Below are 26,471 nucleotides of genomic sequence, written 5' to 3'. Positions count from 1 at the left end.
CAGGCCCCAGCTTTGACATCAGATCACTACAGGCCTTTCAATGCTGCCCTCAACAGCCTACCCCTTTTTGGGTGCTGTCAGGGTCTTAAACCTTGCTCGCCCTGGTTGCTGAGGTGTTCCGTCTATCTCTCAGGAGTTAGGCACACCCCGCAGCACTGTCTCCGTCCTGCCTGTGGCTCTTAACTGGAAATTTACTGCATTTTGGGGCCAGTCGTGTGTAAGACAAACAAGAGCAATCAGAACCCTTCCCCAGTGGATGGGCTGCTGTGGAAGAATGGGGTCCAAGTGCACATTGTGGGGAAGCCACATTGGCACTAGCTGCCTTCATGGTCTGGGGACAGGGTCTCCCTGAACCTTAAGCTCCACAGACTGAGCTAAGAGGGGGTGGCCAGCAAGCCGCAGGAATCCTGCCCCAACCTGCAAAGCCGTCTGCTTCAGTGTTCTCACACCTGACCTTGTTTGGCGAGCCATGTTCCAGCTCCTGAATGGGGGAAACAACTTTTTTTTTTAAAGAATTAAGAGAAACAAAGACACAAACCCCACAAAAGGTGAATGCTCAAGCTACTGTTTCATTGCACATTTAGTTAACTGCTTGGGCAACAAAGAGACCAAACTTGTGGAACCAAGCAGGTTATTAAATACTCTGTTTATTGATCGGCATTTGTGAGGACACAAACATCGCACTCAGTAGAAAGAATATAAAACGTATCGGGGCCATATCCTTAACCAGGAGCCAACAGCAGCCCTGCAGTGAGACCAACAGCTCGGCCAGGCTCAGGAGCCCACGGAAGGGCAGCCTCTGCGCCTGCCTCCTTCCTCTCCCAGGTTCTCTGGCTCCTCAAGCAGCAGGAGAAAGCCCTTATCTGGTGGGACTTCCGGAATGAGGTTCCAGGTTCTCCCCCCACTAACATTTCCCATGGAGTTAAACAGGCCTGCTGTTGGCTTGTTTCTTGGTTAGGTCGCCTTGTGTCACCAGGATTCCTATCCCCACAGCTGGGGTTTGCGGAGAAGCAGCTTCAGGTAGGTCTGCTATTGCTTTAGATGTCAAGACAGCTGACAACCCAGAGTGGATTAGAACTGCTGTAGGATTTCCCTGCCGTTATGTGATGTCATCTGCTCTTTACTCTTGATAGGTGCATAGACAGCCTGACTTAAACCTCTTTCTACAGGAACATGTCTGGTGCCAGGTAACCAATCAAGAGCCAATGACTGGCTGGCCAGTTCCTCGGGGGAAGCTACTCACGAGGGTGACTCTCCAGTCTTGCACAGGGGAAGGAGGCAGTGGTGGGTTTCATTGGCTTGCTTGGGAGAGCCTTGGCTTGCAACTCTGCAGCTTTCTCCAAGTTAGAAACTGAGCTGTTTTCAGAGAGTGCTATAAATCAAGACCCGCTTGGTCCTTGATAAAATTTGCAAGCAGTTGTCATGTGACCCCAATCCTGTCCTCCTTCTGATGCTCGCTTCACCCCATGAACAAGTAACATAGGTAAACAATGAGGGGCCGAGCCTACAACAAAGTTCACAAAGCCTTTTTGCATTAAGAAGAAAAAGCCTCAAGTACATTTCAATCATCTCAAAATTGATGTTAAAAAAAACCCTTACATTATACAAGGAAATAGCAGCATAGGATGACTAATGTCAAAACCAACAGGAAAAGGATGAGAAATGTGCCATCCACTCCTCCCCTTGGCTCTTCACCCAGGGTCTCATCAAAGACCCTGAGCCTCTGAGAAACGAGAACAGCAAAGCCACACAGAGAAACTGAGTCAAGGCCAGAATTCTAGCCAAGGCAGGACAGCTGTGGATGGAAGCAAAGAGCTGTCTGGAAGGACTTGGAATGTGGGAGGGACACTCCCTGAACCGGACAGCTCTGAAACCCACATCTCCTGTCTGCATCACCCCAAAGCTCATTACAAGACAGTCCATTCAAGCTGAGCAGGCAAAGCTCCAGGAGGGGATGCCACACAGGAGGACAGACTGCTGTGATTGTTGTTAGGGTGACACAGGACACAGGAAAGGACCACTCCACAGCCCCTGAGGCTCCCAGGAACTGTAGTTCATGGGTTCCGTTCTGTCTACATTAAAAATCAGACTCAAGATTCCGGGAACTTGGTTGTGAGAAGATGAGAGGGGATCCAACAATACTTTCAACAGTGATAAAATGGTACCCAAACTGGTTGCTCATTGAAAAATGTAGCATAAAAGTCGCAGGAAAAAAATGTGAACATAGAAAACACAGAAAGAATCCAGGAAGATGATGCAGCCTGGATACAGCGCATTTAATGTCTCTGCTGTCCACAGAATCCACACCCCCCTTCTCAACCTCGTGCTGGCGGCGGACGTGCACGAGAACATGTGACTCTCAGAGTCAGTGACTAAAGAGGACAGGCTCACAGATCTTCACAGCTCTTCTTAGAAAGGGCACCAACAACCGACTGAGATGGTAGGGCAGAGGGTGAGGCCGTTCACACTTTCAGTCTTTGGCAGAGCCCAACCAAGGCCAAATTCACCTAGGATGCCCAATGGCTGTGGGGATTTCCACAGGATCAAGGAAGCAAACCCAAATGAACATGTTGGATTTAAAAAAAGAAAAAATAGAAACCCTTGAAAGAAAGAGCTTTGCCCTGAAAAAGGAGAGGGAAGTCTGAGGGGCGGGCCGGAGGGAGGGTCCGTCTGATGAGCTCTGCTGCAGGGGCAGGACTGGCTTAGGAGTTCAGCCAAGGATGCCGGAGACACTCTGCAGCAGTGGCTCTCTTCTCAGGCATAAGCTCCAGCATGGGCAGCAGGAAGTCTGTGAAGCCAGCAGCCTCCTCCTGAGGCCACTCGTACTTCTCCACCAGAACCTCCAGCAGGCCCCAAGGCTTCAACTTGGTGATGTGTTTCAGGTCACCTGTGGGAGATAGCACAGGCTCAAACAGTCCCCACGGTCTCATGGTGTGTTCAGGCATCACAACGGCTCAACCTTTCATAGCTCAATACTCTAGCCAATGCTGCTTCAAAGTAAGGCAATGATTTACAAAAAAACCCTAGCAGCATGACAAACTGACACACACCTTAGCACCCCGGCCTCAGGGGCACCACTCTGAACCACTCCTCGGAATGGATCTTTTCCAGAATGGTGCTCGGCTCACACTGGCCTTTGTGAGCCAGGCCGCCTCCTACCACTGTGGTATGCCTTCAACCCTGAAGTGACAGCATTCAGGCTGTTTCTCGGGGTGCTGTGGGGTCTTGCTATGTTGCGTAGGCGTCCCTGCCTGGAGGACTAACTCAAAGCAATCAGTTCCTAACAACCTCCCCAGGCACACGCACACGGTAAGAACCTCCGCGGAGGTGGCTGGGGCCGGTTTCCCCAGGCCGCCCGGCACGACTGACTTTGCACACAAGAACCCTGAAGAGCACTTTCCCATTTTCCTGCACAAGAGGGTCAGACTTTTCTAAGGATGACTCAGCACGTGTCAACAGCTGAGGAAAGGCCACGAGGCCTGCCACGAGGCCTGCCACACACCCGAGCTCACGGCTCTCTACCTGTGTGCCAGTTTCCATTTCAGTCCTATCTCTGATGTGTAACAACACAAAATCAAACACAGTTGTAAGTAGGGGTGGGACACACACCTCTAACCCACCAGGGGGATTTCAGTTCCAAGCTAGCCTCAACACATAGGAAGAAACAGCAAAAGAAGCCAAAGCCCACAGTGTGGCTGAGCTGAGTGCTGGCCCATGCCATCCAGCACCCAGGAAGCTACACTGACTGTTCAGGGTGCACCCCCTGCTTGTCCAGCACCCGCTAAACCACACTGACCGTTCAGGGTGTACCCCCTGCTTTCTGCAGGATCTAGGGGACAGGACCCAGACAGACTTACCTTCTCGTTTTAGACATTTTAATCTCGTTAATGACTGGGAGCAGACAGATTGGTTTTACCTTTTTTGGTGAAAAATTCCTTGGAGTATTTTCCTGCCACAATGAGTTTGCGAGGCACCTTCCCCAGAAGTTCTATGATAAGGGCGATGTGGTCTGCACTCGAAGATGTTTCAGAGGAAAGAACAGAACAGAATAACAAAAGTGACTTTGGACACTGTATAAAGAGTGGTGCTCACACCATTCTGTAAGGCACTGCACGCTTGTTTTCTGACCCAGAACAGAAGCAATAGCCTGTCTATCCAGTGCAGGGTCCATTCTGAAGACCAACACCTCAGCACTGCTGCAGACAGAGAGAGAGCTCTCCAGAATGAGAGCCAGAGTGAGAGAACGCCATGGTGTGAGGAGCTCGCTCTGCTTCTTCAAACTGTGTCCCTGAGCTTGTCTACCTCTGAGAGTGAGCAAGGAAGTCCTGTGGCCATTTCCAACTGTGGCCAAAGGACCTTGGAACCCTGCCTATCAGCTCTGCAGCATGTGCCAGGTGGCAGAGATAGCAGTGTCAAGGCGAAGCAGTAAATGAGGCTTTCCAGGAACAGCTTCAAGGATTAGCTGGTCAAAGTGAGAATAAACAAAACCACAGTGTTCAGGGAGCCTGAGGAGCATAAATGTGCTGCCTGACGGCAAGGTTCCCAAGCTTAGCCACGGGCAGCTTCTCTTGAAGCCAGGCGCAGTGTGTGCTTCAGGCAGAAGAAGCACCACGCAGCGTTGCTGACCTCCACAATAGCTAAGTAAATGATGGACACTTAGCCGGAGTCCAGCAGCACAGCTGAGGGTGGAGCTGACTGAGTCTTGACTGGAGCGGAAGGAGGAAATACCACAGCACAGTCTTTCTCTACTCGGTACCTTACACATATACTAAATTTTCAGTTTGGTAGCAGAAGGTCCTACTCCATGGAACTCTAACACTGTGTGCACGCTGTAGCTCACACTTCTCAGAGTCTAAGTAGTGTTGGGGTTGGGCTCAGGGCTCATGCACTTCAACTAAGCCTTTACTATCTTTTCTTAAACGTCCTGTCTATCTGATTTATCTTATTTATAAGCCTCTTGAGAAAGGGTCTCCGTGTGAAGCCAAGGTTGGCCATGACCTGTGATCTTCCTGCCTCTGCTTCCTCAGTGCCAGGATGGTGTCCTTATCCCACCCAGCTTTACGCTGGCTGCATTTCTCCTGTTTTGGGGCCTCACATACATCTAGAAAAGTACCAGAGGCCTTTGGTGCCAACAAATGATGCCAGTTACAGTGAAAAGCAAAACAGCTACATACAAACAGCTGGCAAAAGGGACTCACCTTCATCTCGAGTGTAATCCTCCCCTGAATGAGGCTCAAACAAATAGTCCCCTGTGGCGAGTTCAAAGGCCTAAGGAAAGAAGACAGCCGTGAAAGAATCAGAGAAAGAGAACTCGGCTGCAAGCCTTTGCTCTGCGATTCCAAACCTACAGAGCGCCTGAAAACACCGAAGATGGCCTCTCAGCAACAGCCATGCTCCACTAAATGGGGAAAGGAAAAATCATCAGCAGTTAGTACTTTCTGTTTTTCAAGACAAGGTCTCTCTGTATAGCCCTGGTTGTCCTGGAACTTACTCTGTAGACCAGGCTGTCCTCGAACTCAGAAATCCGCCTGCCTCTGCCTCCCAAGTGCTGGGATTAAAGGCATGTGCCACCACCGCCCCGCTATCAGTTAGTGCTGATATTGGGATATCCCACTGGCTAAAAGCAACCAAAGAAAAGGAAAACCGAGCACAAAGGAGAGTGGAGCCATGAGCAGTGGGCTGCCTGCTTCCTAGAATACAGTCCGCATCTCATACGGAGGACTCAGAATGTTCCTGAAAACAAATGTCTCGCTGCGCTTTTCTTATTAGTTCTCTGTGTGTGACTGTGGTAACAACTTTCAAGAGCTGGTTCTCTTCCCCACCATGTGTGCCTCAGGGTGTGGAGAAGGCGGTCAGGTGCCGTTATTACATGATTGTTCTAGCCACCAAGAAATGGCATCTGAGATGAATCAGATTTCACCAGGGCACCCTATAGCCAGAAACACGAAGCTCGATGACACTGCCCCTCCAGCAAAGGGCACGGCTGGTGTTAGCATCTGTACATAAACCACGTGTGAGACAAGCCGCCCCCATCCTGTGTTGGATTCCTAAATAGTTGGAAACATAATCTACATTCTAGATTACACTGAGATTTTCCTTACTATGTAGCCCAGGATGGTCTTGGATTCTTGGCAATCCTCCTGCCTCACTAGGCATAACAAGTCCTTACCTCTCCTCTGCAAGCCTTAATTAACTCTCTTTGCTTACTGCTGGGACTAATGAAATATCAATTAAAGTGTAAGTGTGAGAACCTGACACGCAGGGGACCTTCCCTGGTGGTGACACGTCCAGCAAGTGTGACACCCCATACACCCCTACCTAGCTGTCTTCTCTACCCTGGCCTTGAATTTGTACCTTTGGTAAAAAAAAAAATATCAAGCTCGTGCTTGTAGCCAGCTGAGCAGGAGGTGACTTGGAAAATCCAGTACCCGAAGCCCTTGTGTAAAAGCAAAGGCACTCATGGAGGGACTACATCCTCAACCTGTCTGGTCTGGGCAGGCAGGGTCTTTTTGAGCATGGAAAGCTTCAGCTCAGGCTCAAAGCATGAAGCCCACGGGACTGTAAGCCCACCGGACTGTAAGCCCACGGCTGATGTTGACGAGCACTGACTGTAACAAAGGGGGAAAACTACATGGAGAAATAACACCCCGCAGCATAGAGCAGTTGACTTGTGGATCCATAGGTGCCTAGGCTTCACACCCAACTAACCCAGACATGTGAGGAATGGCCCCAGCCCTGTGCAGAGGACAAGCAGTAACCCACCAACCTACCAATACAGGAAAACTACCGCCTCACAACAGCCGCTTTCAATGCATGCCCCACCTCTATCCCGCCCATGGTTTCTGACATGTCAGCAGTGAGCAGCTGTGTCCACTCTGCTGATGTCTCAGCAGACGGGGAAGGCAGTGGGGCTTACCATGCATGCTGTGCTCCAGATGTCAGCAGGGGTGTTGTAGCCAGATCCTATTAGGACTTCCAAAGACCGGTACTGCCGTGTCTGGATGTCTTCAGTGAAATGCTTGTGCTGAGTGAGTCAATGAGTAGAGAACCTTAATATTCATTCATTCATTCATTCATTCATTCATTCATTCATTCATTCATTTTTGGTTCTTTTTCTTTTCTTTTTTTCAAACAGGGTTTGAAACTCAGAAATCCATCTGCCTCTGCCTCCCAAGTGCTGGAATTAAAGGTGTGTGCCACCACCTCCCGGCTTAGTTTTTCCTTTTTAAAATAAATTAAAAAAAAAAAAAAATTCTCTGGGCCGGGCAGTAGTGGTGCACACCTTTAATCCCAGCACTTGGGAGGCAGAGACAAACGGATTTCTGAGTTCGAGGCCAGCTTGGTCTACAGAGTGAGTTCCAGGACAGCCAGAGCTACACAGAGAAACCCTGTCTCAAAATAATCAAAAAACCAAAAAAAAGAAAAGAAAAAACTTACTTAATGATGGAGACTAAAGTGAGCTCTCTGAAAAACTTATTTAACAATCTGTCTTACTGCTACTCCAAATAACTTAAAAATTGAGCCTTAATTTAGTTAAGTCATACATATTTAGTAATAACAGTTTTATCAAGAAAATAAAAAATGAGAGCCAGTTTGATTGCCTTCAATCCTAGCACTCGGGAGAGGCAAAGGCAGACAGGTCTCTGAACTCTATATGGCTAACCTGGGCTACACGGTGGCTTCCAGGCCAGCCAGGGTTACAATGAGACTGTTTCAAAAAAGCAAATCCAAGAAATCCAAACCAATCAAACAAACAAAAAATAAGAGCCTTCCAGCAAGGAGAGAGAGAGAGAGAGAGAGAGAGAGAGAGAGAGAGAGAGAGAGAGGAGAGGGGGAGGGAGGGAGGGAAGGAGGGAGGGAGGGAGAGAAAGAGAGAGAGAGGACATATGCAGCGAGCGAGCACTGCACTGTCTTCAGCAGTTGTTCTCTGACCTACATGCATGTTGTGAACGTTCAGAACTAAACAAGTTCAAATGGCGTTCAAATGTGTAAACTAGAGTACAAAAGGCAAACTCTAGAGCCCTGCTAAGACAGGCAGTAGGCAGGCAGAAAGGCAGTGTGGCTCAGGCAGGGCAGAAGGATTCCAGGTGGAGAAACATCAACAGAGCAGCTGAAGACAAACAGCTCATGACCACCTTAAAAACAGGAGAGGAGGAGCCGGGCCTTCAGACACGGTCCCTGAAAGCATACACACGACTTGGAAACACAGAGGCCAGGGCTGGTGAGATGGCTCAGTAGGTACACATCCTGGAACCCACACCAGGGGAGGGCCAGCTCTGGCAGGCTGTCATGCAACAGCCCATGCGCAGCACAAAATCATCTCCCCAATCCCCAGAGTTTCTCCTGATGTTGATTCCTAGTCTTATTTCATTGTAATATATACATAAAATATTTTAGCTCATCTATATTGTTAAGGCTTACTTTGTGTCCTGGTATATGGTATATGGTATATTTCTGGTACTAGTTCCAGGGTATAAGAATATTCACTGTCTTTAGGGACTAGTTCCACAGGCTAGGAATACACCTTCTGCAGGGTTTGGATGGCCCCACCTGCAGATGTCTGTCACCTGGTCAGGGTGACATATACACTCTCCCATCACTGCTGCGCTGCTGTCTTGATGAACTCTTCCCCCAGTATGAAAGAGTTTTGCTCTCTCTCTTTCTAAAGATTTTGTATCTTATTTATATAAATACAGAAACCCTTTACAAATGGTTGTGAGCCACCATGTGAAACTAGTCGGTGCTCTTAACCACTGACCCATCTCTCCAGCCCTGGAGTTTTCCTCTGGAAGTCTCCTTTGTCAGATGGCAGACAGGCCTGCCCATGTTGTTCGTGAGAGCTCTTTGCCTTCCTTCTGTATCGCTCACTTAAGGTCACATCTATCTTCAATGCTGAGCAATCTTGAGGAACAAAGCGATAGTTGCTGCTGTTTGGTTCAACCTGCTCATCTCTCTTTTTTTAACTCTCTAAGAAATCCATGTCCACCTGCCATGGTAGTAGACATCTTTCATCCTAGCACTGCAGAGGCAGATCTCTATGCGTTCTAATCCAGGCTGGTCTACACTGTGACTTCCTGGCCAGCCAAGGCTACACAGTGAAACTCTGTCTCAAAAAAGAATTCACATTTTAAAAATCATCCAAGGTCAGGAGACGTGTTCGCTGATTTAGAGCACTTGCTACTCATTGTGTTTGGTTCCTAGCACCCATGTGGTGACTCACAACCCAAACCATCTGATGCCCTGTTCTGGCCTCCTCGGGTACTAGGTACACAGACATACACGTAGAGGGACACACCCAAATTATATGCACACACATATCTGTGAGTACATGTGCGTGTGTGCTCAGGGAGGTGTGAAGGATGCTAATATCCCAGAGATGGAGATCTAGGCGGTTGTGGTTTGTCCGGTGTGGGTGTTGGGCCTCTATAGGCAGTAGCTGCTCTGCCCTGTGGAGCCATCTCTGTGATCTCATCTGTGTCTTTCAACTGCAGCATTGTTGAGACCATTACTATTCAGAGTAATTCTTGTTTTGTTTTGTTTGCCTGAGTCAGGGTTTCTCTGTGTAGTCGTGGCTGTCCTGGAAGTCACTCTGCAGAAGAGGCTGGCCTCGAACTCAAGAGAATTCTTAAAAGGTGTATGCTTTGCTACTTTGCGGTCTGTAATATTTGATATTGTCCAATTCCTCCCCTTTAACTAAGACTACGGTGTGAGGTCCATTCTTGTAGCCTTGCAGTCACTGTGTAGTAGAAGACGCCATCCTGTCTTCTAAGGGTCAGCAGCTCCGGCCCTGCCTTTGTCCCTCACGGCTCTGCTTCAATTCTGGTGCCTTGCATCCTCTATGCTACCCACTTACTACAACACAGTGCAGCAAGGATCTTCTCTGCTTCAACTATCAAAAATGCTTTCTCTCCCGAGCCATGGTTGGATGTACTCGTCACTGTGCCCAGACATCTCTGTGGCACTGCTGCTTACCGACTGACTATCCTGGCAATTCCTCTAGCATGTTTCTAGGTCTTGGCCTTGTCTTGATTCACTCTATTGGTCTGGCTTTCCAGAGAGCTTTTTTGTTTTGTTTTGTTTTTTTGGGGGGGGGTTTCAAGACAGGGTTTCTCTGTGTAGCCCTGGCTGTCCAGGAACTCACTCTGTAGACCAGGCTGGCCTTGAACTCAGAAATCCGCCTGCCTTTGCCTCCTAAGTGCTGGGATTGAAGGCGTGTGCCACCACCGCCGGCTGTGCTGCAGCTTTTGCGCATGGGGCTGGACTGCTTATAAAACACTGTTCCTCTTTCAGAGGCCGTGTCTGCAATGCCCAAGCAGGACGAGGCTGCCCTAGGGCACACAGGAGGCTCTCTGGAGACACAGGCAGGTCCAGATTAACTGAAAAATGGCCCCAAACCACTTGTATAACTAGATATCGAAGATATTCAAGTTCAGTAAGAGACCCTGAGTTAAAGAAGGGCTGCCCATAAAGGAATAGGAAGAGGAGATTTCAGGTATGATGATACATGCCTGTAATTCTAACAGTTGGGAACTGAGGCAGGAGAATGATCTCAAGTTGGAGGCCAACTGCATACAGAGAACTCAAGGCCAGCCTAGTCTACTGTAAGATCTTATCTTAAAATTCCTAAAATAAAATTGAGTAGTGGTATTGCATGCCTTTAACCCCAGCAGTTGGAAGACAGGCAGACATATCTCTGAATTAGAGGCCCCCCCTGGTCTACAGAGTGAGTTCCAGGACAGCCAGGACTACACAGAGAAATTTTCTCTTGAGAAACAAAAACACAAACTAAAGAATCCTAAAACATTTGAGCCAGGAGGTAGTGATGCACAACTTTAATCCCAGCACTTGGGAGACAGAGGGCAGGAGGATCTGAGGTTTGAAACCAGCCTGGTACAAAAAAATCTAACAACCCCAAAACCACACCTCAAAAGAAAAAAACCACTTGTATAACTAGATATCTAAGATGCCAAAGAAACTAGTAATAAAAAAAATTGCATTTTTTTCAAGGTAAGTACATAATACTCCATCAAAAGCTTTGGAAACAACAAACAACATGAAAAAGCAGAAGCATTTGATGCAGCAACTCCTCATGTGACCTGGCTTCAGGGCGGCTGCACCAGGGACACGACAGAGACGCCTGCCGTGGATGCGTGCCTCATCAACGCATGGTCAACTCAACCTCCTATCATCAATTACTGGTAAATGAAACATTAACTGAATTGAAAGCCAACGTCCCTGTTGCGGCTGGGTGCCAAGGGCAGCAGGTGACTGTGGGCAGACAAGCAGACCGACTGAGGCTGAGGAACAGGGAACGGGGGGTTTGATCCCTCCCCACATTATACCATACTTTCATAAATATATCCACTTTCCAAAAGTGTCACTGAGTCAGACTGTCTCCCCAGTCACTCCAGAGCAGCACTGGAGTGAGTGTGACTTACCACCCAGCAGGCATTCCCAAGATCGGCAATCTTCACTTTGAGCTTTTCTGCATTTTTTGGCTCAAGGGGATTAATAAGAAAATTTCCAGCAGAGAATTTTCCTACAGACAACAGTCATTATCAGTAAGACTGTAGATGAACACAAGATACCCTAAGGGTAACCAAGGTGTCCAGAGGGAGACTCTGTCAGCCCCCCACCCCTAGGCAACCCCTAAATGAAGCTTTCTCTCTAAGGCTCAAGTTTCTAGAGTACAAAGTCCCTGCGGAATGCTGGCTGAAATGCATCTAAAGTTATCCACAGACTTACAAACTGGAAGTAACTTGGACAATTGCTACCAGGAGATGTAGCTCGGGGGTAGAGCTCCTGCCCAGAGCACAGTCTGTCCACCCCATCCCCACACAGTGCTGCAAATACAAATGTCTGTCTCCCCACCAGCTGTAAAATGCAGTTTGACAAAAACCGTTGCGGTCTCTCTAACCACGCGCCGGGGAGGCCTCTCTATGGTACCTTTGCTGTCCCTGGGGAGGCCTCTCTATGGTACCTTTGCTGTCCCCGGGGAGGCCTCTCTATGGTACCTTTGCTGTCCCCGGGGAGGCCCCTCTATGGTACCTTTGCTGTCCCTGGGGAGGCCTCTCTATGGTACCTTTGCTGTCCCTGGGGAGGCCTCTCTATGGTACCTTTGCTGTCCCCGGGGAGGCCTCTCTATGGTACCTTTGCTGTCCCCGGGGAGGCCTCTCTATGGTACCTTTGCTGTCCCTGGGGAGGCCTCTCTATGGTACCTTTGCTGTCCAGTGCTCCATTGTGCTCCTGCTCGTCCCCAGAAGGTGTGTCTGCCCGAATGCTGTCCTGGAGGTGGGTGATGTCCTGTCTGGTGAGTGACTGCTCTACGGAGGACTGGCACACCATGGTCTCAGGCACCTCAGAGGCCGTGAGTGTGCAAGAGTCTGTGTCTTGAGACGGACTGCTGTCTCCATTTGGGGAGTTTAGGAAACTAGGTTCCTGCTTCAAAGTGTGGATATCACAGTCATTAGCATTGTGCAGATCCTCTTTAAGCCTCAGTGTCTCATCATTACTGTTCTCAGTGTAATTAACGACTCCAATCACTCCATTGCAATTAATCTCTGGCGCACCACCCTCTCCACCATGCTCCGTAGTGAGTGTCTGGTCCTGGCCAATGGAATTTGACTCTTCTAAGGAACAAACAGAAAGGGATGCATGTGTGTATGTGCTAGTGAACAGCAGGACAATTCTCACATGATCAAAACATCCTCTAGAGCTCATACCGAGTGGCATAAAAACAAGACTACCATTACAGCCCTCTACCATCTCCTGACGGACGGACAAAGACCTCGTCTTTACCCAACGGCTACAAAGTCTATCTGCACTTGTGAGGAGATAGCAGCAAGTTACAGTGCAGTATCTACGGCTGCCTCCATTAGAGCAGTGTGAGCTCTTACAGGACACCCCCAGAGATGAGCTGCGTACATGAAAGCAAACATTACAAACAAGATAACCCAGCGTCAAGTGTGCCATCAAGTCGCTGCTGCCGTGCGTTTATACCAAGTTTCTCTTGGGCCGTCTCATCAGGCGGGCTCCCTGTCAAGGGCCTCTCAACAGGACTCTCTGATTCTTCTTGCTTGTTAGGCCTTTTTTGCCCAGGGCCCGACTCTTTCTCCATTTCCTCAATTTCCTGCATTCGCTTCTCTAGTAATTCTGCCTGGCGCTTCTGCTTCTTCTTCAATTTCTTCTTCTTATTCTTTGACATTTTGTCAGCCTGGGCGGAGATTACAAACAGATAAAGCCTTCAGGTGGCTAATCCATTACCCCTGGTTGGAGACAACTGTTAACTTTAATTATTTCCTAATTAAATTCCATTTTTCCCTAGTATTTCATTAATGTAAAATCAGCAGATTTTCTATGACTAGAAAGGACATCTTCTGTGCTCTGTGGGGCTGGTCCCTCAGACACCCCTATTACAGAAGCCTCATCAGGACAAACTTGCCGAAGACACGATGACATTTATTGGAGAAAAATCACAGAAGCGCAGGAAATAGTCTTTTTGTTTGGTTTCCCAGCTCTAAACAAGCTATGGCCTCTATTTACATCACACCCGCCCAGCCCAGACAGAAAGGGACCCAGCAGCACTGTGTGCTCATACTTACTGGCTTAGGCTGCGGAGCAGTGCTGACTGAAAAGAAAGGAGACAAAGCAGGTGAGAGTGCTGGCAGGCAGGCAGGAGGCAGGAGAGGGCGCCCCCACACAGCCTACCTTCTCTAAGTGACACCCACAGCCTACATTCTCTAAGTGACACCCACAGCCTACATTCTCTAAGTGACACCCACAGCCTGCCTTCTCTAAGTGACACCCACAGCCTACATTCTCTAAGTGACACCCAGGAGGCTGCATTATTTTTAAAGAAAACAATCAATATACAGAAAGTAGCCAACTTTCTGTAAGTGGGTTTGTGTTTTAGAGACAGGGTCTCCCTATACGGACCTGGCTGGCTCAATCTCAGAATCACTCGCCTCTGCTGAGCCCAAGTTCTAAGGACTGGAGTGTTCTGTCTACCAGCAATGCCTGTCATGGGTCTCGCAGCTGAAGCTGCCATGCCAGCACCCCGGCTTCCACCTCTCCACGCTGCCCTTTGTCATTGTAAATGTCGTGTGGCTCTGTGCACACTGCGTGTAGGCCGAGGACCGAGAACCTCTGTGGGATTGGTTCCACTTCCAACTTTATATGGGTTCTAGGAATCAAACTCTGCTCAGCACCTCTGCACAGCAAATATTGGCTCATCTGTTGGCTCACTGGCAGCTTTAAAGGGTAAGGTAGGTGACATCAAGAGCTAAACAGTCCCCATGTGGCATGTTGTGGGAATAGTTTAGCTTAGATGTTTCATCTTTCCTCCCAAAGCACTTGTAATTGTGGCTCAAAGCACCCTCTTCTCATCTTACAAAACTGAACCCTAGCCAACAACTTTCATCTCCTTTGTTCTTCCTTTCAATGAAGTATCAAGAAAAGCCTTCAAATACAATTAAACCTTCAATAACTGAGGCCTGCTGCCTATGGAAAAGGCCCAGCTGTGGCACTTGCTCCACCCGGGCACCACGGCAAATCTAGCTCCCACAGTGCTGTCTCACTGGGCCAGGTCTCCTCCATAAATGCAGTCCACATGCACTCGCTCCCTGGCAGTTTCAGTAAGTGAGCGTGTGTGAGCATCAAGAGGTATATACACAGCCAGTGTCACACACAGCTACAATCTAGGCACTGGGGAGCCTAAGACAGAAAGATCAGGAGTTCAAATTCAGCCTGGCCTTCTGTATAAGACTCATCCTAAAAAACTAAAATGAGGGTCAGAAACCTGGTTTGGCAGGTCTGACAGCTGCTGTCTAAGCACCTGGTCTGATCTCCAAGACCTGCACGGCAGAGAGAACTCCCCAAGCTGTCCTAACTTCCACACGTACCAGTCAATCCACAAGCTCCCGATAAAAATGTAAAAGCCCACCAAGTAAAAACACTTTAAAACAATGATGTAAGTCAGCTATTTTACTATACTGCATACTTTTACCTAAAAAATAATTATTCATTTTCTTCCCATTTGGAAGAGACACCGGATTCTTTAATGTTGCTACTATCGCTAAAATATCTTTTCAGTGAGTACAATTCTGCTGTCTTGTGACCAAATGAAAACAGAAATTCCTCCCGAGGGTCTGACTCGGGCGAAGCACCCCATGTACCTGCAGACCCTGATGGTGGAGGAGCTCCAGAGCGCTGCCACTCTGTGGCCTCTGCAGCCAGCCTCCGAATGTACTGCTCATTCACGGACAACAGGATGTTTTCTGGTTTGATGTCAGTGTGGATGATCCGGCACTTGGTGTGTAAATAATCCAGACCCTGGAGCACCTACGTGGGAATGAAGCAAGAACTTCATTAATACAAGATCCAAGTGTGCAGACAAAGGAAGAAATCACAACACACACTTTCAGAGGGAGGGGATGGGGTGAGGGTTTGGCCCAGAAGTTAGAACAGTTAAGAGCAGTGGCTCTTCCAGAAGACCAATGCTCAGTTCCCAGCAGCCATGACAGTTCACAACCACCTTAAAGTCCAGCCTGAGGGAACGCTCATCTGGTCTCTGCCTATGTGTGATGCAGACATGGCGGCAAACACCACACACACAAGAAAAACAAAACAACAGCCCACAATTACAAGCTTGTCTCCACACTCACATGCAAACAACTTCCAAGTGAGTCACTTCCCAGCCCCAATCCTTAGTCTACATTTTGCCAGGAAGAGAAAACACCTGACACTTTTATATAAAGACACCACAAGCCAGGTGTAGTGGGGAAACCCTTTAATCCCAGCACCCAGGAGGAAGAAGCAAGCCTTAGTTTTGGAGCGGCATGGTCTACATAACCGAGTCAGACACTTCTCAACGAGACAGCAATGGGGGTGGGGGTGGGGAGAATCCCATACAGCAGTGACCAACATACATACTTGCTGAATAATTTTTTTGACACAAGGCAGCGGAAGCCCCTGGTAGTTGGACTTGATGATCCACTTGAGTAGATGATGTCCCAAAACTTCAAACACCATGCAGATATCTAGGAGTTCATTAAGGAAAAAAAGAGAGACACAAGAAAGCAAGTAAAAGGTAGACTCCAGCATCAACAGCCTTTCCAGTCACAGAACTAATTTGGTTTTTTGTTTTTCGTTTTTTTTAAGATTTTTATTTATTATTATATATAAGTACATTATAGCTGTCTCCTGACACACCAAAAGAGAGAGTCAGATCTCATTACGGGTGGTTGTGAGCCACCATGTAGTTGCAGGGAATTGAACTAAGGACCTCTGGAGGAGCAGTCAGTGCTCTTAACCGCTGAGCCATCTCACCAGCCCTACAGAACTACTTTAAAAAGCTGTCAATAATGTCACTATAATCAATGATGAAACACATCAGAAAGGCCGGTTTAAGACTAATACATTAATATATATACAATAATATATATATGATATATATAATATATATAATAATAATATATATACACATTCATACACTGGTGGAAGGAAAGACCAGTGTGGCTGTGCAAAGTCACAGATCCAGGTTCAAGGGCTGACGAGACCCAGGTTCCCCTGAGAATAACTGGGGTAGCATGCCCACTCTCAAAGGCTCAACATGAGGAACAAAGACAAGACACACAACTTAACTGAGAGGGAAGGTGGCAACCTGTTTTTCTTTTCTTTCCTTTTTTTTTAAAAAAAGATTTATTTATTATTATAGATAAATACACTGTAGCTGTCTTCAGACACACCAGAGAGCATCAGATTTCATTATGGGTGGTTGTAAGCCACCATGTGGTTGCTGGGATTTGAACTCAGGACCTTCAGAAGAGCAGTCAGTGCTCTTAACCACTGAGCCATCTTGCCAGCCCCAAAGTTTTTTGGTTTTTTTGTTTGTTTTCCTGGTCCCTGCTCTGCCCACCCACAGCTTCTTCCCAGACTGGGAAGCAGAGCCCAGGCCTCAGCTGCTAAGAGGAAGCCCAGGCTCCCCTAGAAGATGTGCTCTCAGCTGTGGAACAACTGAGGAGCAGCAGGAAGCTTCTTGCTATTGCTAACAAGATTGCTATTGCTACTATCTGGCCCAGACGGCCTTGAACTGGGCTGGGTAGAGAAGCACCACCACTCTATGACTTTGTAAGTTAACTACTACTTTAGGATGAAAGTTACCACAGAGTTCAAGGAGAGGGAGCACACGTTTACTAGCGAATGCCAAGGCCAAGTAATAAACATCCATGCTATGAGAACAACACATCGCTGTGGACTCAGGCTGCTGTGAGACCTGCAGGGAACCTACTGGCAGTCATGCAAAGCATGTCACCTTCCCACAGGGTGGCATCTCAGTGGTAAGCCTGACTGATCCATCCACTCACACTTGTTGATACAGTATGATAAAGAACACACATCTCTCGCAGTACAATGGACAAAAGGACAAACCAGAGAAAGCAACCACAGACCTAAACTGAGGGATCCAACAGGTGGGCTCTTATTTGCCCAATTCAAACAGACAAACTGAAACATGACACAAGGTGACAAGGGCATGAGTCCCTCAGGAGGAAGGTCCTGAGACTCTCTAGGCAGACCCCCTGAGCTGTGAGTCCCAGGGGGCAACAACATAGAGGAACAAGATACCAAAGGGAAAGCTAGACCACCATGGTGGATATTTGCTGATGTCCCTTTAAGTACTCAAGAGTGCTCACGCACCCAATAGAGGAGACCACAGGCAGAGCCGCATCAGGAAGGGTGCAAGGGTGTGACCTCCCCCAGCCTCAAGCTGAACCAGACATCGCCCTTGCCACAGAGCAGCTAGCCCGCTTAGGGTGGAGTTCCTGAGATAAAGAAAGCCCTTTTGTCCTGCATCTTCTCTGCCTCTTTTCCTGCTAGGAGCTGGGCCCTGCTGAGCTGCTTCACCTGCCTTCTGGACTGGGACAGAACAAGATGCTACTTAGGCCACAAGATCCTGGCTTTCTGGGGGATGGGTTTCCCTGCCTATATATTCCCAGACTCTGAAATACACGTTGGATCTTGATCGGAACCTTTGACTTGGTCTGGTTATCTCTCACAGTCCGATGACCTCTTTCAGGAACCTGGTTTGCGTAGCTGCTGGCAGCTACACTAGGACAGTCACCAGCTTCTGCTCAAGGGCTCCAACACTCCATACACGCACACACATTCCACACACACCCACACACAAGAGATTCAGGCAAAGTCCTGGGTAGAATATTCAGGAAGGTCTTGATGGAATATAAAAGGAAGGTCACTTCTGGACCAACCCTGTTTGGCCCAATCATAAAAGCAAACCTTGAAAGGAAAACACTACTCTACAAGTAACACAACTGCATCCTAGAGTGCGTCCCAAAGCTTTGTAGGAAGGTCAAGTGTGTAGCATACGCAGGGAAACACCAAAACTGGAGCAGCGACCACGGGAAACCTAACTCACCCAGAGAATCACCCAGAACCTGAGAACCTATGATCAGCGGACAAGGCCATGAGCTGGTAAAGTGCAAAAATAAGGATGCAACATGGCTGGGGGCAGCGGCACAGGCATGCTCCTGTCTAGACACTTTGCCTGGAACACTAGCACTAAGGCGGAGGCAGGAGGATGGAAGCCAGCCTGGCATATGAGTGAGCACATGAGGTAGTGCTCAAAAGGGAAAAAGTTAAATAAAGACGACAGAAATAAATGTGGGCCATAAGAAACCTAAGCACAGTGGTAACAAATGGTGTTAGCAGGTTACCTCCAGCGAGAGTGCAAAGGCACCAGCTACCAAGACGTGACTCGCAGGCCAGGCAGTGGGAAGAGAATGCTGGACTAGAGACGAGGCTACAAAGAAAGCAAAAGCCGATGGCAGGCCTGACCTGGGGTGTGAGGGGCTGACCATAGGACTGTATAAGCAGAGACAAAGTGGGAGAGGGACATGCAGCCTTGCAAGGACAGTAAGGAAGAGGAAAGGGGTCAAACTGAGGTCAAGCGGACTGCATCCTGGGTGAGGCGCAATGGGTTTGTGTTCGAGTCTCTTATTACTGTTAGGTCACTAAGCACTTTTCAAGACACAGAAGATGAATTCTTACTCTGGCTGTAGCCATAAACAGCAGGCAAAGAATCGTTAAGGGGCTGTCAGACGAGAGCCGTCAAACCCACACCAGGAAGGACAGCTGTTCCTCAGAGGGTCGCTGCCTGCACTGGACAGAAGCCCAGCTCTTATCCAAGCAGCAGAACTGCTTGAGGGCTCATGTCTCTGCAGGGCAGAGGAAGTATGGCTAAGCACTCACCCTCCTGAGAAACAGGCAGAGCAAACTACAGAAGCCCCGCGTGCATGGAAACCCACAATTCCTATGCAGCTGACTAAATGAGATTGGCCCCACAGGCTCGGGCACGGAAGGATTAGGTGCCGCCCTATTAGAGGGTGAGTCACTAGGGAGGGTTCTGAGGCTTCCAAAGCTCACAGCAGGCCTCGCTTGTCTTTCTCCCTGCTGCCTAGGGACCAGGATGTAAAGGTCTTAGCTCCTCTCCAGCACCATGCTTGTCTCTCCCTTGGCTAATGTACATACCAGGTAAAACCCAGTTATCTGAAGCAGGACGTATCCTGGAAAGGCCTTGGAATGGTTTGCAGCACCAAACACACCCCTGATGGGGAGCAGAGATTTCATCACACACCAAGTACTGGCTGATACTGACCTATTGACCAACTAACAAAAGAGAGGCTGGGTCTGGATTACCCTGAAGTGCCTACAGCCGAGGAATGACAGTCAGTGGTCATGGCTAAGCTGGATGTGAGAATTACAATTCATTCATTCTAAGTCTTGTGTCCACGTGCAGGTTTGTCTCACTTTCCTTTACCAAGCTCTGGTGGCCTCGCTGGCTGGGACTGTCATGGGTTTTGGTGGCTGTCTCTAGGAGTTAACCACTTCTGTGTTCCTGTAGTCAGCAGTGTATTCAGTTGCACTTTGCTGATGATATTGTAAGAATATCCTGAAACATGGGACTCACATCTGTGATCCTCGACAGGTCAATGTTAGGCAGCTACTCTGTGGCCTCACAGTGGTCACAGTGGGCGCCGGGGACCTGCAGCAGTTAGGTGGTTGCTAGGCACTTTTCATTTGGGGAAGTGTGACCACTGTGAGGGAAGCACAGGGAAGCCCCCCCCCCAAGCAGGCTGACGTCATGAGTCTATGTAGTGAGCTCATGTCAGCCAGGGTGATTACTCAGTGAGAAATAAAGCTTGACTATTTCTTTTTGATTGTTATAGTTGAAGTAGTCATCTCAGTATGTTAGGGACAGTTTTACACACTACCTTTTCTAATCAGGTTAAATCTACATGACGTGACGCTGTACCTATACTGTGAGTTTCTTTGGAGCTAAGCAATGACAACAGCAGGAAAAAAATCCTAAAAGGTTGAAAGTTTTAATTGTGTCAAGGGAGTCTGAATCACGAATTAAAAACACTGCTCTGGGCATTCCAGATGGCTCAGTGGCTTAGGGCTGCAGAGACACTTGCCACCAAGCCTGAGTTTAATCCCCAGTTCCCATATGGTGAGTTATCTTTTGACCTCTGTAAGTATGCCATAACATTTATGAATAGAACTTAAAGGTATTAGGTTGAGTTCTGTGGGCTGAATGATTGCAAAGAGACAGGTACAATCATGTGGGGATGTATGCTACTGTGATTGCCTAAGATTAAGAAATGGGCCTTAGGGGCAGAGGGATGGCTCAACAGTTAAGATCACAGGCTGTTTTCTAGGGCATGGATTGACTCCTAGGTCCTACAAGGCAGCTCACAGCCCTTTGCAACTCTAGTTTCAAGGTATCCAACACCTTCTTCTGGGATCCATGGGCACCACAATACGAACACATACAACCAGACAAAACACTCATACACATTCAATGGAGGCAGAGGCACACAGGTATGCAGGGCCTACTACTCAAGACCCACTCCTTCCCTAGAGAGTGCTGAGCGAGCAATCCCATCTCAGCACATGGCTGTCAGCTTAGCAACTGGGAGCACCCAGAGAAGCTAGGTCCAATGCCCAGCACCCATGTGCAATCTCTCAACTGTCTAAAACTCCACTTCCAAGTCACCTGGTGGCCTTTTCTGATCTCTGCAGGCACTGCATGCATGGGGTACACATACATAAATGAAGGCAACGCATTCTTAAACATAGCTTAAAAAATAAAAACTGAAAAGAAAAAAACCAGAGTTCTTAAAGGATACGTGTTCCATTCACGCCTGATATTTTAAAGTCATCTAGTAGCTGAACAACCATCTCTCCATTTGGATCATTTGGGTCTGAATTGCGAACCTGGGTTGGGAAGAAGCCGTATTTTAGCACAAGTGAAGAAATACAGTCAGTCATCAGGCAGCAGGGAGGAGCAAGCTGCCTGGGCCTCTGCCCCACACTGCTGTTACCACAATTCACCATTAAAAAGGGAAAGCAAAGCTTTGCGTAAGATAAACTTGTGTTTTGACGTATAAACAATCAATAATTACAATATTTGTTCTAGGCCTACAGTTCTCAACCTATGGATTTCAGCCCCTTTGGCAAACCTTTCTCCAATCATATTTACATTATGCCTCTAATAGCAGCAAAATTAGTCATGAAGTAAAAACAAAAATAACTGCATGGTTGGGAGGGTCGGTCCAGCATAAGGAACTGTGTTCAAGGACTGTAGTACTAGGAAGGCTGAGAACCACTGCTCTCTGCTGTGTCTCCTTTTTTTGTTGTTCTTTTTTTTCTTTTATTGGATATTTTCTTCATTTACATTTCAAATGTTATCCCCTATCCTGGTCTCCCCATTCCATCCCCCTCCCCCTTATGCTGGGTCTCTTTAGAAGTCTCTTATGTAGTCTTAACTGGCCTTGGGTTTGCTACATAAATCAGGCTGGCTTCAAACTCAGAGATCCACATATCTCTACCTCCCAAGGGATGGAACTAAAGGTCTGCTCCATACCAGGCAGGCTCATTTTTACAAAATAAAGTAGGTATCACAAACTTATAAAACTTCTCTTTTGACCAGAGTGTGAAAGACATTCATGATATTGTATGTGGCACATAAAACATGCTCAATAAAGTCCTGCCTTACTTGAAATGACAGTGTATGCAGATTGTAAGACAGATCTAATCACCAATCCCTACAAATACACGCAAATACCTTTCTCTTCCTCTGTGGCTCTAAGAAGCCTCTAAGCCTGCAGAAACCCTACTCTATGTGATGCTGAGATCCAACACCTGGCCAGGGCACCACATCCAAGAGTGACCTCACACTCACCGATTTCAGCAGCCGAATTTCATCTAGTGCTGTTTCTGTGTAATGTTCGGCACTTTTAACTACTTTCATCGCTACAAACTTCTTTCCCCTAAAAAAGAGAGCTCAGATTAAATCATCTGACCTTAGCCTTCATGGTTAAGACAGTTAAGACCGGATTGAATGGAGATATTCCTTGCTACCTGTGGCCAAATGGAGCCACTTGCAGAGGACACTGCACACCTAGGAGCGGCAGCAACCGGCCGATGGAGCTAAGAGAACCCGCGCCAGGGAAACTCAGTCATGGAATATCTTCTCTGAAATAAATGTCCACCTTCTGACTATAGAGACAGATCGACTTTATACCATAGTTAAGTTCCATGTGCTTCACTGACACTGATTTCAACAGTCCCTGGTCTCTGGGGCAGAGAGGCAACGATGTAACTGACAGGAGGCAAAGGGACACCGTCAGTGGTACAGCACTGGACAGCCAACCATGCTTCTGTTAGGAACTCATGTCATAATGAAACCCGTTATGTATAATTAGCATGTAAATGCTAATTATTAAAAAAAAAAAGAAAATTAAAGGTAATCATCCTAGAGACGCATCACCTCTAGAAGGTTAGACAAAACATCAAGGTTCATCGTCCATTCCCCCAGGCCGTGTAAACTTACTGAATATCCCATGATAACCACACTGTGGAAAAGTGTCCCCAGCCCAATTTTCGAATCACATGGTATCTCCCGTTAAATAGATCTCCAATTTTCACAAGATGATAACCTCCTGAAAAAAATGGGGAGAAACGGCTAATGATGCAGAGGAACCAAGAGAAAAAGCCCTGCATCCTGTCTGTCTGCACGCATGTGCCATGCACTGCTCTCTTGTAAAATCAGTGAGGAATGACTTGGGTGAGAAGTTACACTGGGAATGTGATATTCTGCGTCAGCCTGTGGTCACAGGCTACCACACCACTGGCCTCTCAAAACCCAACACACCTACTATCAAAACCAACCAATCTACACTTGTTATCTCAAAAATGCAGAGAAAAATAATAAGCAATACAATTATAGAAAGGTCTGTTGTTCGAGATGCAGGCTAGCACAGTGAGTTCCTCCAGTCAGAGTGACACCCATCCCCCAACCACCCCAAGAAAGAAAAAGGGGGAAAAAAGAAGCAAACAGAGTCTGCCTCAGGTACATAGATAGACAGTGTCTATGGGAAAAGGGGTCCAAGCTATCCTAGACCACAGAGCAGATCCCTACAATGTCTGTCCTGAGGATCCTGACAAGCCTTACCACAAATAGGAAGACACCTAGAGCCTCATGGCCCAGTCAGGACACATCTTAGCAGCCATCACCAGGACAAAAAGGATTACAATGGTTTAAAAAAAAAAAAAAAAAAAAAGAAGCCACTTCTCTCTGACAACCATGGCTGCTACACAGAGAAACCTAGTCTCAAAAAACAAAAAACCAAGCCGGGTAGTGGTGGTACATGCCTTTAATCTCAGCACTTGGGAGGCAGAGGCAGGTGGATTTCTTATTTCGAGGCCAGCCTGGTCTACAGAGTGAGTTCCAGGGCTACACAGAGAAACCCTGTCTCAAAAAAAAAGAAAAAAAAGCTGAAAACAAAACAAAACAACCAAACCAAACCAGCAAAACCAAACCAGAATCTGTTACCATCTGAGTGAGGGAACACACACCTATTATTCCAGCACACACACGCACACACACACTGTCCTTACATGCCTATTATCCCAGCACACACGCGCACACACACACACAGACTGTGCTCACACACCTATTATCCCAGCGCACACACACACACACAGTCCTCACACGCCTATTATCCCAGCACACACACACACAGACTGTGCTTACACACACCTATTATCCCAGCACACACACGCGCACATACACACACACACAGACTGTGCTTACACACACCTATTATCCCAGCACACACTCACACACACACAGACTATGCTCACATACCTATTATCCCAGCACACACTAGTGCGCGTGCACACACACACAGAGACTGTGCTCACACACCTACTATCCCAGCGCACACACTCGCGTGCACACACACAGACTGTGCTCACATACTTATTATCCCAGCGCACACATGTGCGCGTGCGCACACACACACACACACACTGTGCTCACACACCTATTATCCCAGCGCACACACTCGCATACACACACACAGAGACTGTGCTCACACACTTATTATCCCAGCACACACATGTGCGCGTACACACACACACAGACTGTGCTCACATACTTATTATCCCAGCGCACACACGCGTGTACACACACACACCGTGCTTACAGCAAGCTCTAGTATCTGTTCACTATATACCTCAGAAATTTTTTTTTTTTGAGATAGGGGTTCTCATAGGTAAACACATACTGTCAACTTTCAAAGAGGAAAAAAGATTTTTCTTTCCTTTTTTTAAAATTAATCTTAGTTACTTATGGAGGTGAGCTCTCTCTACATAGCTCATAGCTCTGCCTGCCCTGAAACTCACTCTGTAGATCAGAATGGCCTTGAACTCACATGTGAGTTCTAGTATCTGTTCACTATATACCTCGGAAAATTTTTTTTTTTTGAGACAGGGGTTCTCATAGGTAAACATATACTGCCTGCCTCTACCTCCCAAGTGCTGGGACTGAAGGTGTGTGTGTCACCGTGGCCAGCGTGGAAAACACATTTAAAGGGACTGAGTGCAGGATGGTAACTCCAGGCTCTGGTGAGACCCCAGCACCATCAACAAGCATAACAAGTTAATATAACCCAACTAAGAGCAAACACCATTTCCTGCATCTTGAGCAAAGGACAGAGCTAGCAGGCAGCGTGACAACTGTGCTCAGGTGATGATAACCAAGCACTGGACGGCAAGCACACACCTTTACAGTAGTCATTGGGGTCTTCCTGCTCGTCATCGTCAGACCCCAGAATCTCCTCCTCCTGCTCTGGGATGTCGCTCTCGGAGTGGGGTGCAGAGCCTCGGTGCTGAGTTTCAGGCCTAAGAAACAATAACGTGCACTTCATTATGGACAGCAAAAAAAAAAAAAGAGGAGCTTAAGAAATGTCATCACCAGCCCCCACATCAGTATCAGAAGGTGGGAGTTAAGTGTGCCCTAATAGCTGAGAGCAAAGTATCAATAGCCACACGCAATTGCTGTGAATGCCACTGCATTCTTCACCTCCCAGTTTTAAAAAGATATTTATTTTTACACACTCTAGAAACAAGTTTGTTCCCTGATTCTACGCCATCTCAAGTCACCCCAGGAGCTGAGTGTCCCTGAGGTGGAACACTACTTATACTGATATTCTAGTCCGCCGTTTCTGAATTCCACTTCTCACCACATCGCTTCCCATGCGATGTCAGGTCCTGCACCTCAAGCTGCCTGCCATACAGGGGTTCCTGTCAGACAGCACAGCAGGTGCTAGCCTTTCCTTGTCTAGGCTGGCTTCAAACTTCAGGGATCAAGCCTTCTCCCTGTTCCAACCTCCTGAGTTCCTGTAACAACTTTCTCAAGCCACTGCATTGATACAGTTTTAACAACTATAGGAAAAAACTTAGTTATCCCTTTAAAAAGATGAAGTTTGCTCTGTTTGCTCTGTTCGATCGCACCATTTTTTTCTTGAGAGACACTAACAAGGAAAAAAAGTTAAATAAAAAACAGGCTGTACGACGGGCGGTGGAGGGCAGTAGTAGGGCACGCCTTAAACCCTAGCACTTGGGAGGCAGAGGCAGGTGGATTTCTGAGTTCAAGGCCAGCCTGGTCTACAGAGTGAGTTCCAGGACAGCCAGGGCTACACAGAGAAACCCTGTCTCAAAAACAAACAAACAAACCTGGTTGCACGCTATCAACACAAAAGTACCTTGATGGACATAATGACTAATTTAGGTTTTTCTAAACCTAATTCACATTTTTCTTAAATTCTTGGTTTCTGTCCTCCACAGCACACACAGAAATCTAAGATGCATGACTGAATAAACATGCATTGCGTGCACTCACGAATGAACAAGTGAACACATGCACACTGTCGGAGCATTCAGAAGTAGGTGGGCTCCCTTCCTTCACTCTGGGCTTCAGGGATTAAACTCAGCTCAGGCCAAACAGGCACCTCTAACCTTGAGAGGATAGGTGGAAGCAAAAATGCACTTAAAATAAATCATTAAAAAAAATTAAAGTATTCAAGACTCAGTAAGCTAAATGAAGATCT

General features: G+C 47.5%; 1 protein-coding gene across 1 annotated transcript in view; it reads right to left on the bottom strand.

Moving 5' to 3' along the window:
- Nucleotides 1–627: 627 nt before the first annotated feature.
- The window catches only part of Srpk1 (SRSF protein kinase 1), a 36,348-nt gene continuing 10,504 nt past the window's right edge, over nucleotides 628–26,471 (bottom strand). The window contains exons 3-16 of the mRNA XM_031346704.1: nucleotides 25,145–25,263; nucleotides 22,910–23,018; nucleotides 22,259–22,346; nucleotides 21,204–21,291; nucleotides 15,931–16,037; nucleotides 15,174–15,339; nucleotides 13,602–13,627; nucleotides 13,000–13,213; nucleotides 12,219–12,629; nucleotides 11,439–11,539; nucleotides 6,917–7,024; nucleotides 5,199–5,268; nucleotides 3,917–4,009; nucleotides 628–2,887 (exon numbers count right to left, since the gene is read on the bottom strand). Coding sequence (XP_031202564.1) covers nucleotides 2,703–2,887; nucleotides 3,917–4,009; nucleotides 5,199–5,268; nucleotides 6,917–7,024; nucleotides 11,439–11,539; nucleotides 12,219–12,629; nucleotides 13,000–13,213; nucleotides 13,602–13,627; nucleotides 15,174–15,339; nucleotides 15,931–16,037; nucleotides 21,204–21,291; nucleotides 22,259–22,346; nucleotides 22,910–23,018; nucleotides 25,145–25,263 — 1,885 coding nt within the window. The 3' untranslated portion in view covers nucleotides 628–2,702. The remainder of the gene's footprint in view (nucleotides 2,888–3,916; nucleotides 4,010–5,198; nucleotides 5,269–6,916; nucleotides 7,025–11,438; nucleotides 11,540–12,218; nucleotides 12,630–12,999; nucleotides 13,214–13,601; nucleotides 13,628–15,173; nucleotides 15,340–15,930; nucleotides 16,038–21,203; nucleotides 21,292–22,258; nucleotides 22,347–22,909; nucleotides 23,019–25,144; nucleotides 25,264–26,471) is intronic.

The sequence above is a fragment of the Mastomys coucha genome, unplaced genomic scaffold (genome assembly GCF_008632895.1).
Source record: "Mastomys coucha isolate ucsf_1 unplaced genomic scaffold, UCSF_Mcou_1 pScaffold3, whole genome shotgun sequence".
NCBI classification, from domain to species: domain Eukaryota; kingdom Metazoa; phylum Chordata; class Mammalia; order Rodentia; family Muridae; genus Mastomys; species Mastomys coucha.
The sequence above is the reverse complement of the archived record's forward strand: the minus strand, read 5'-3'. Positions and strand labels throughout refer to the sequence as shown.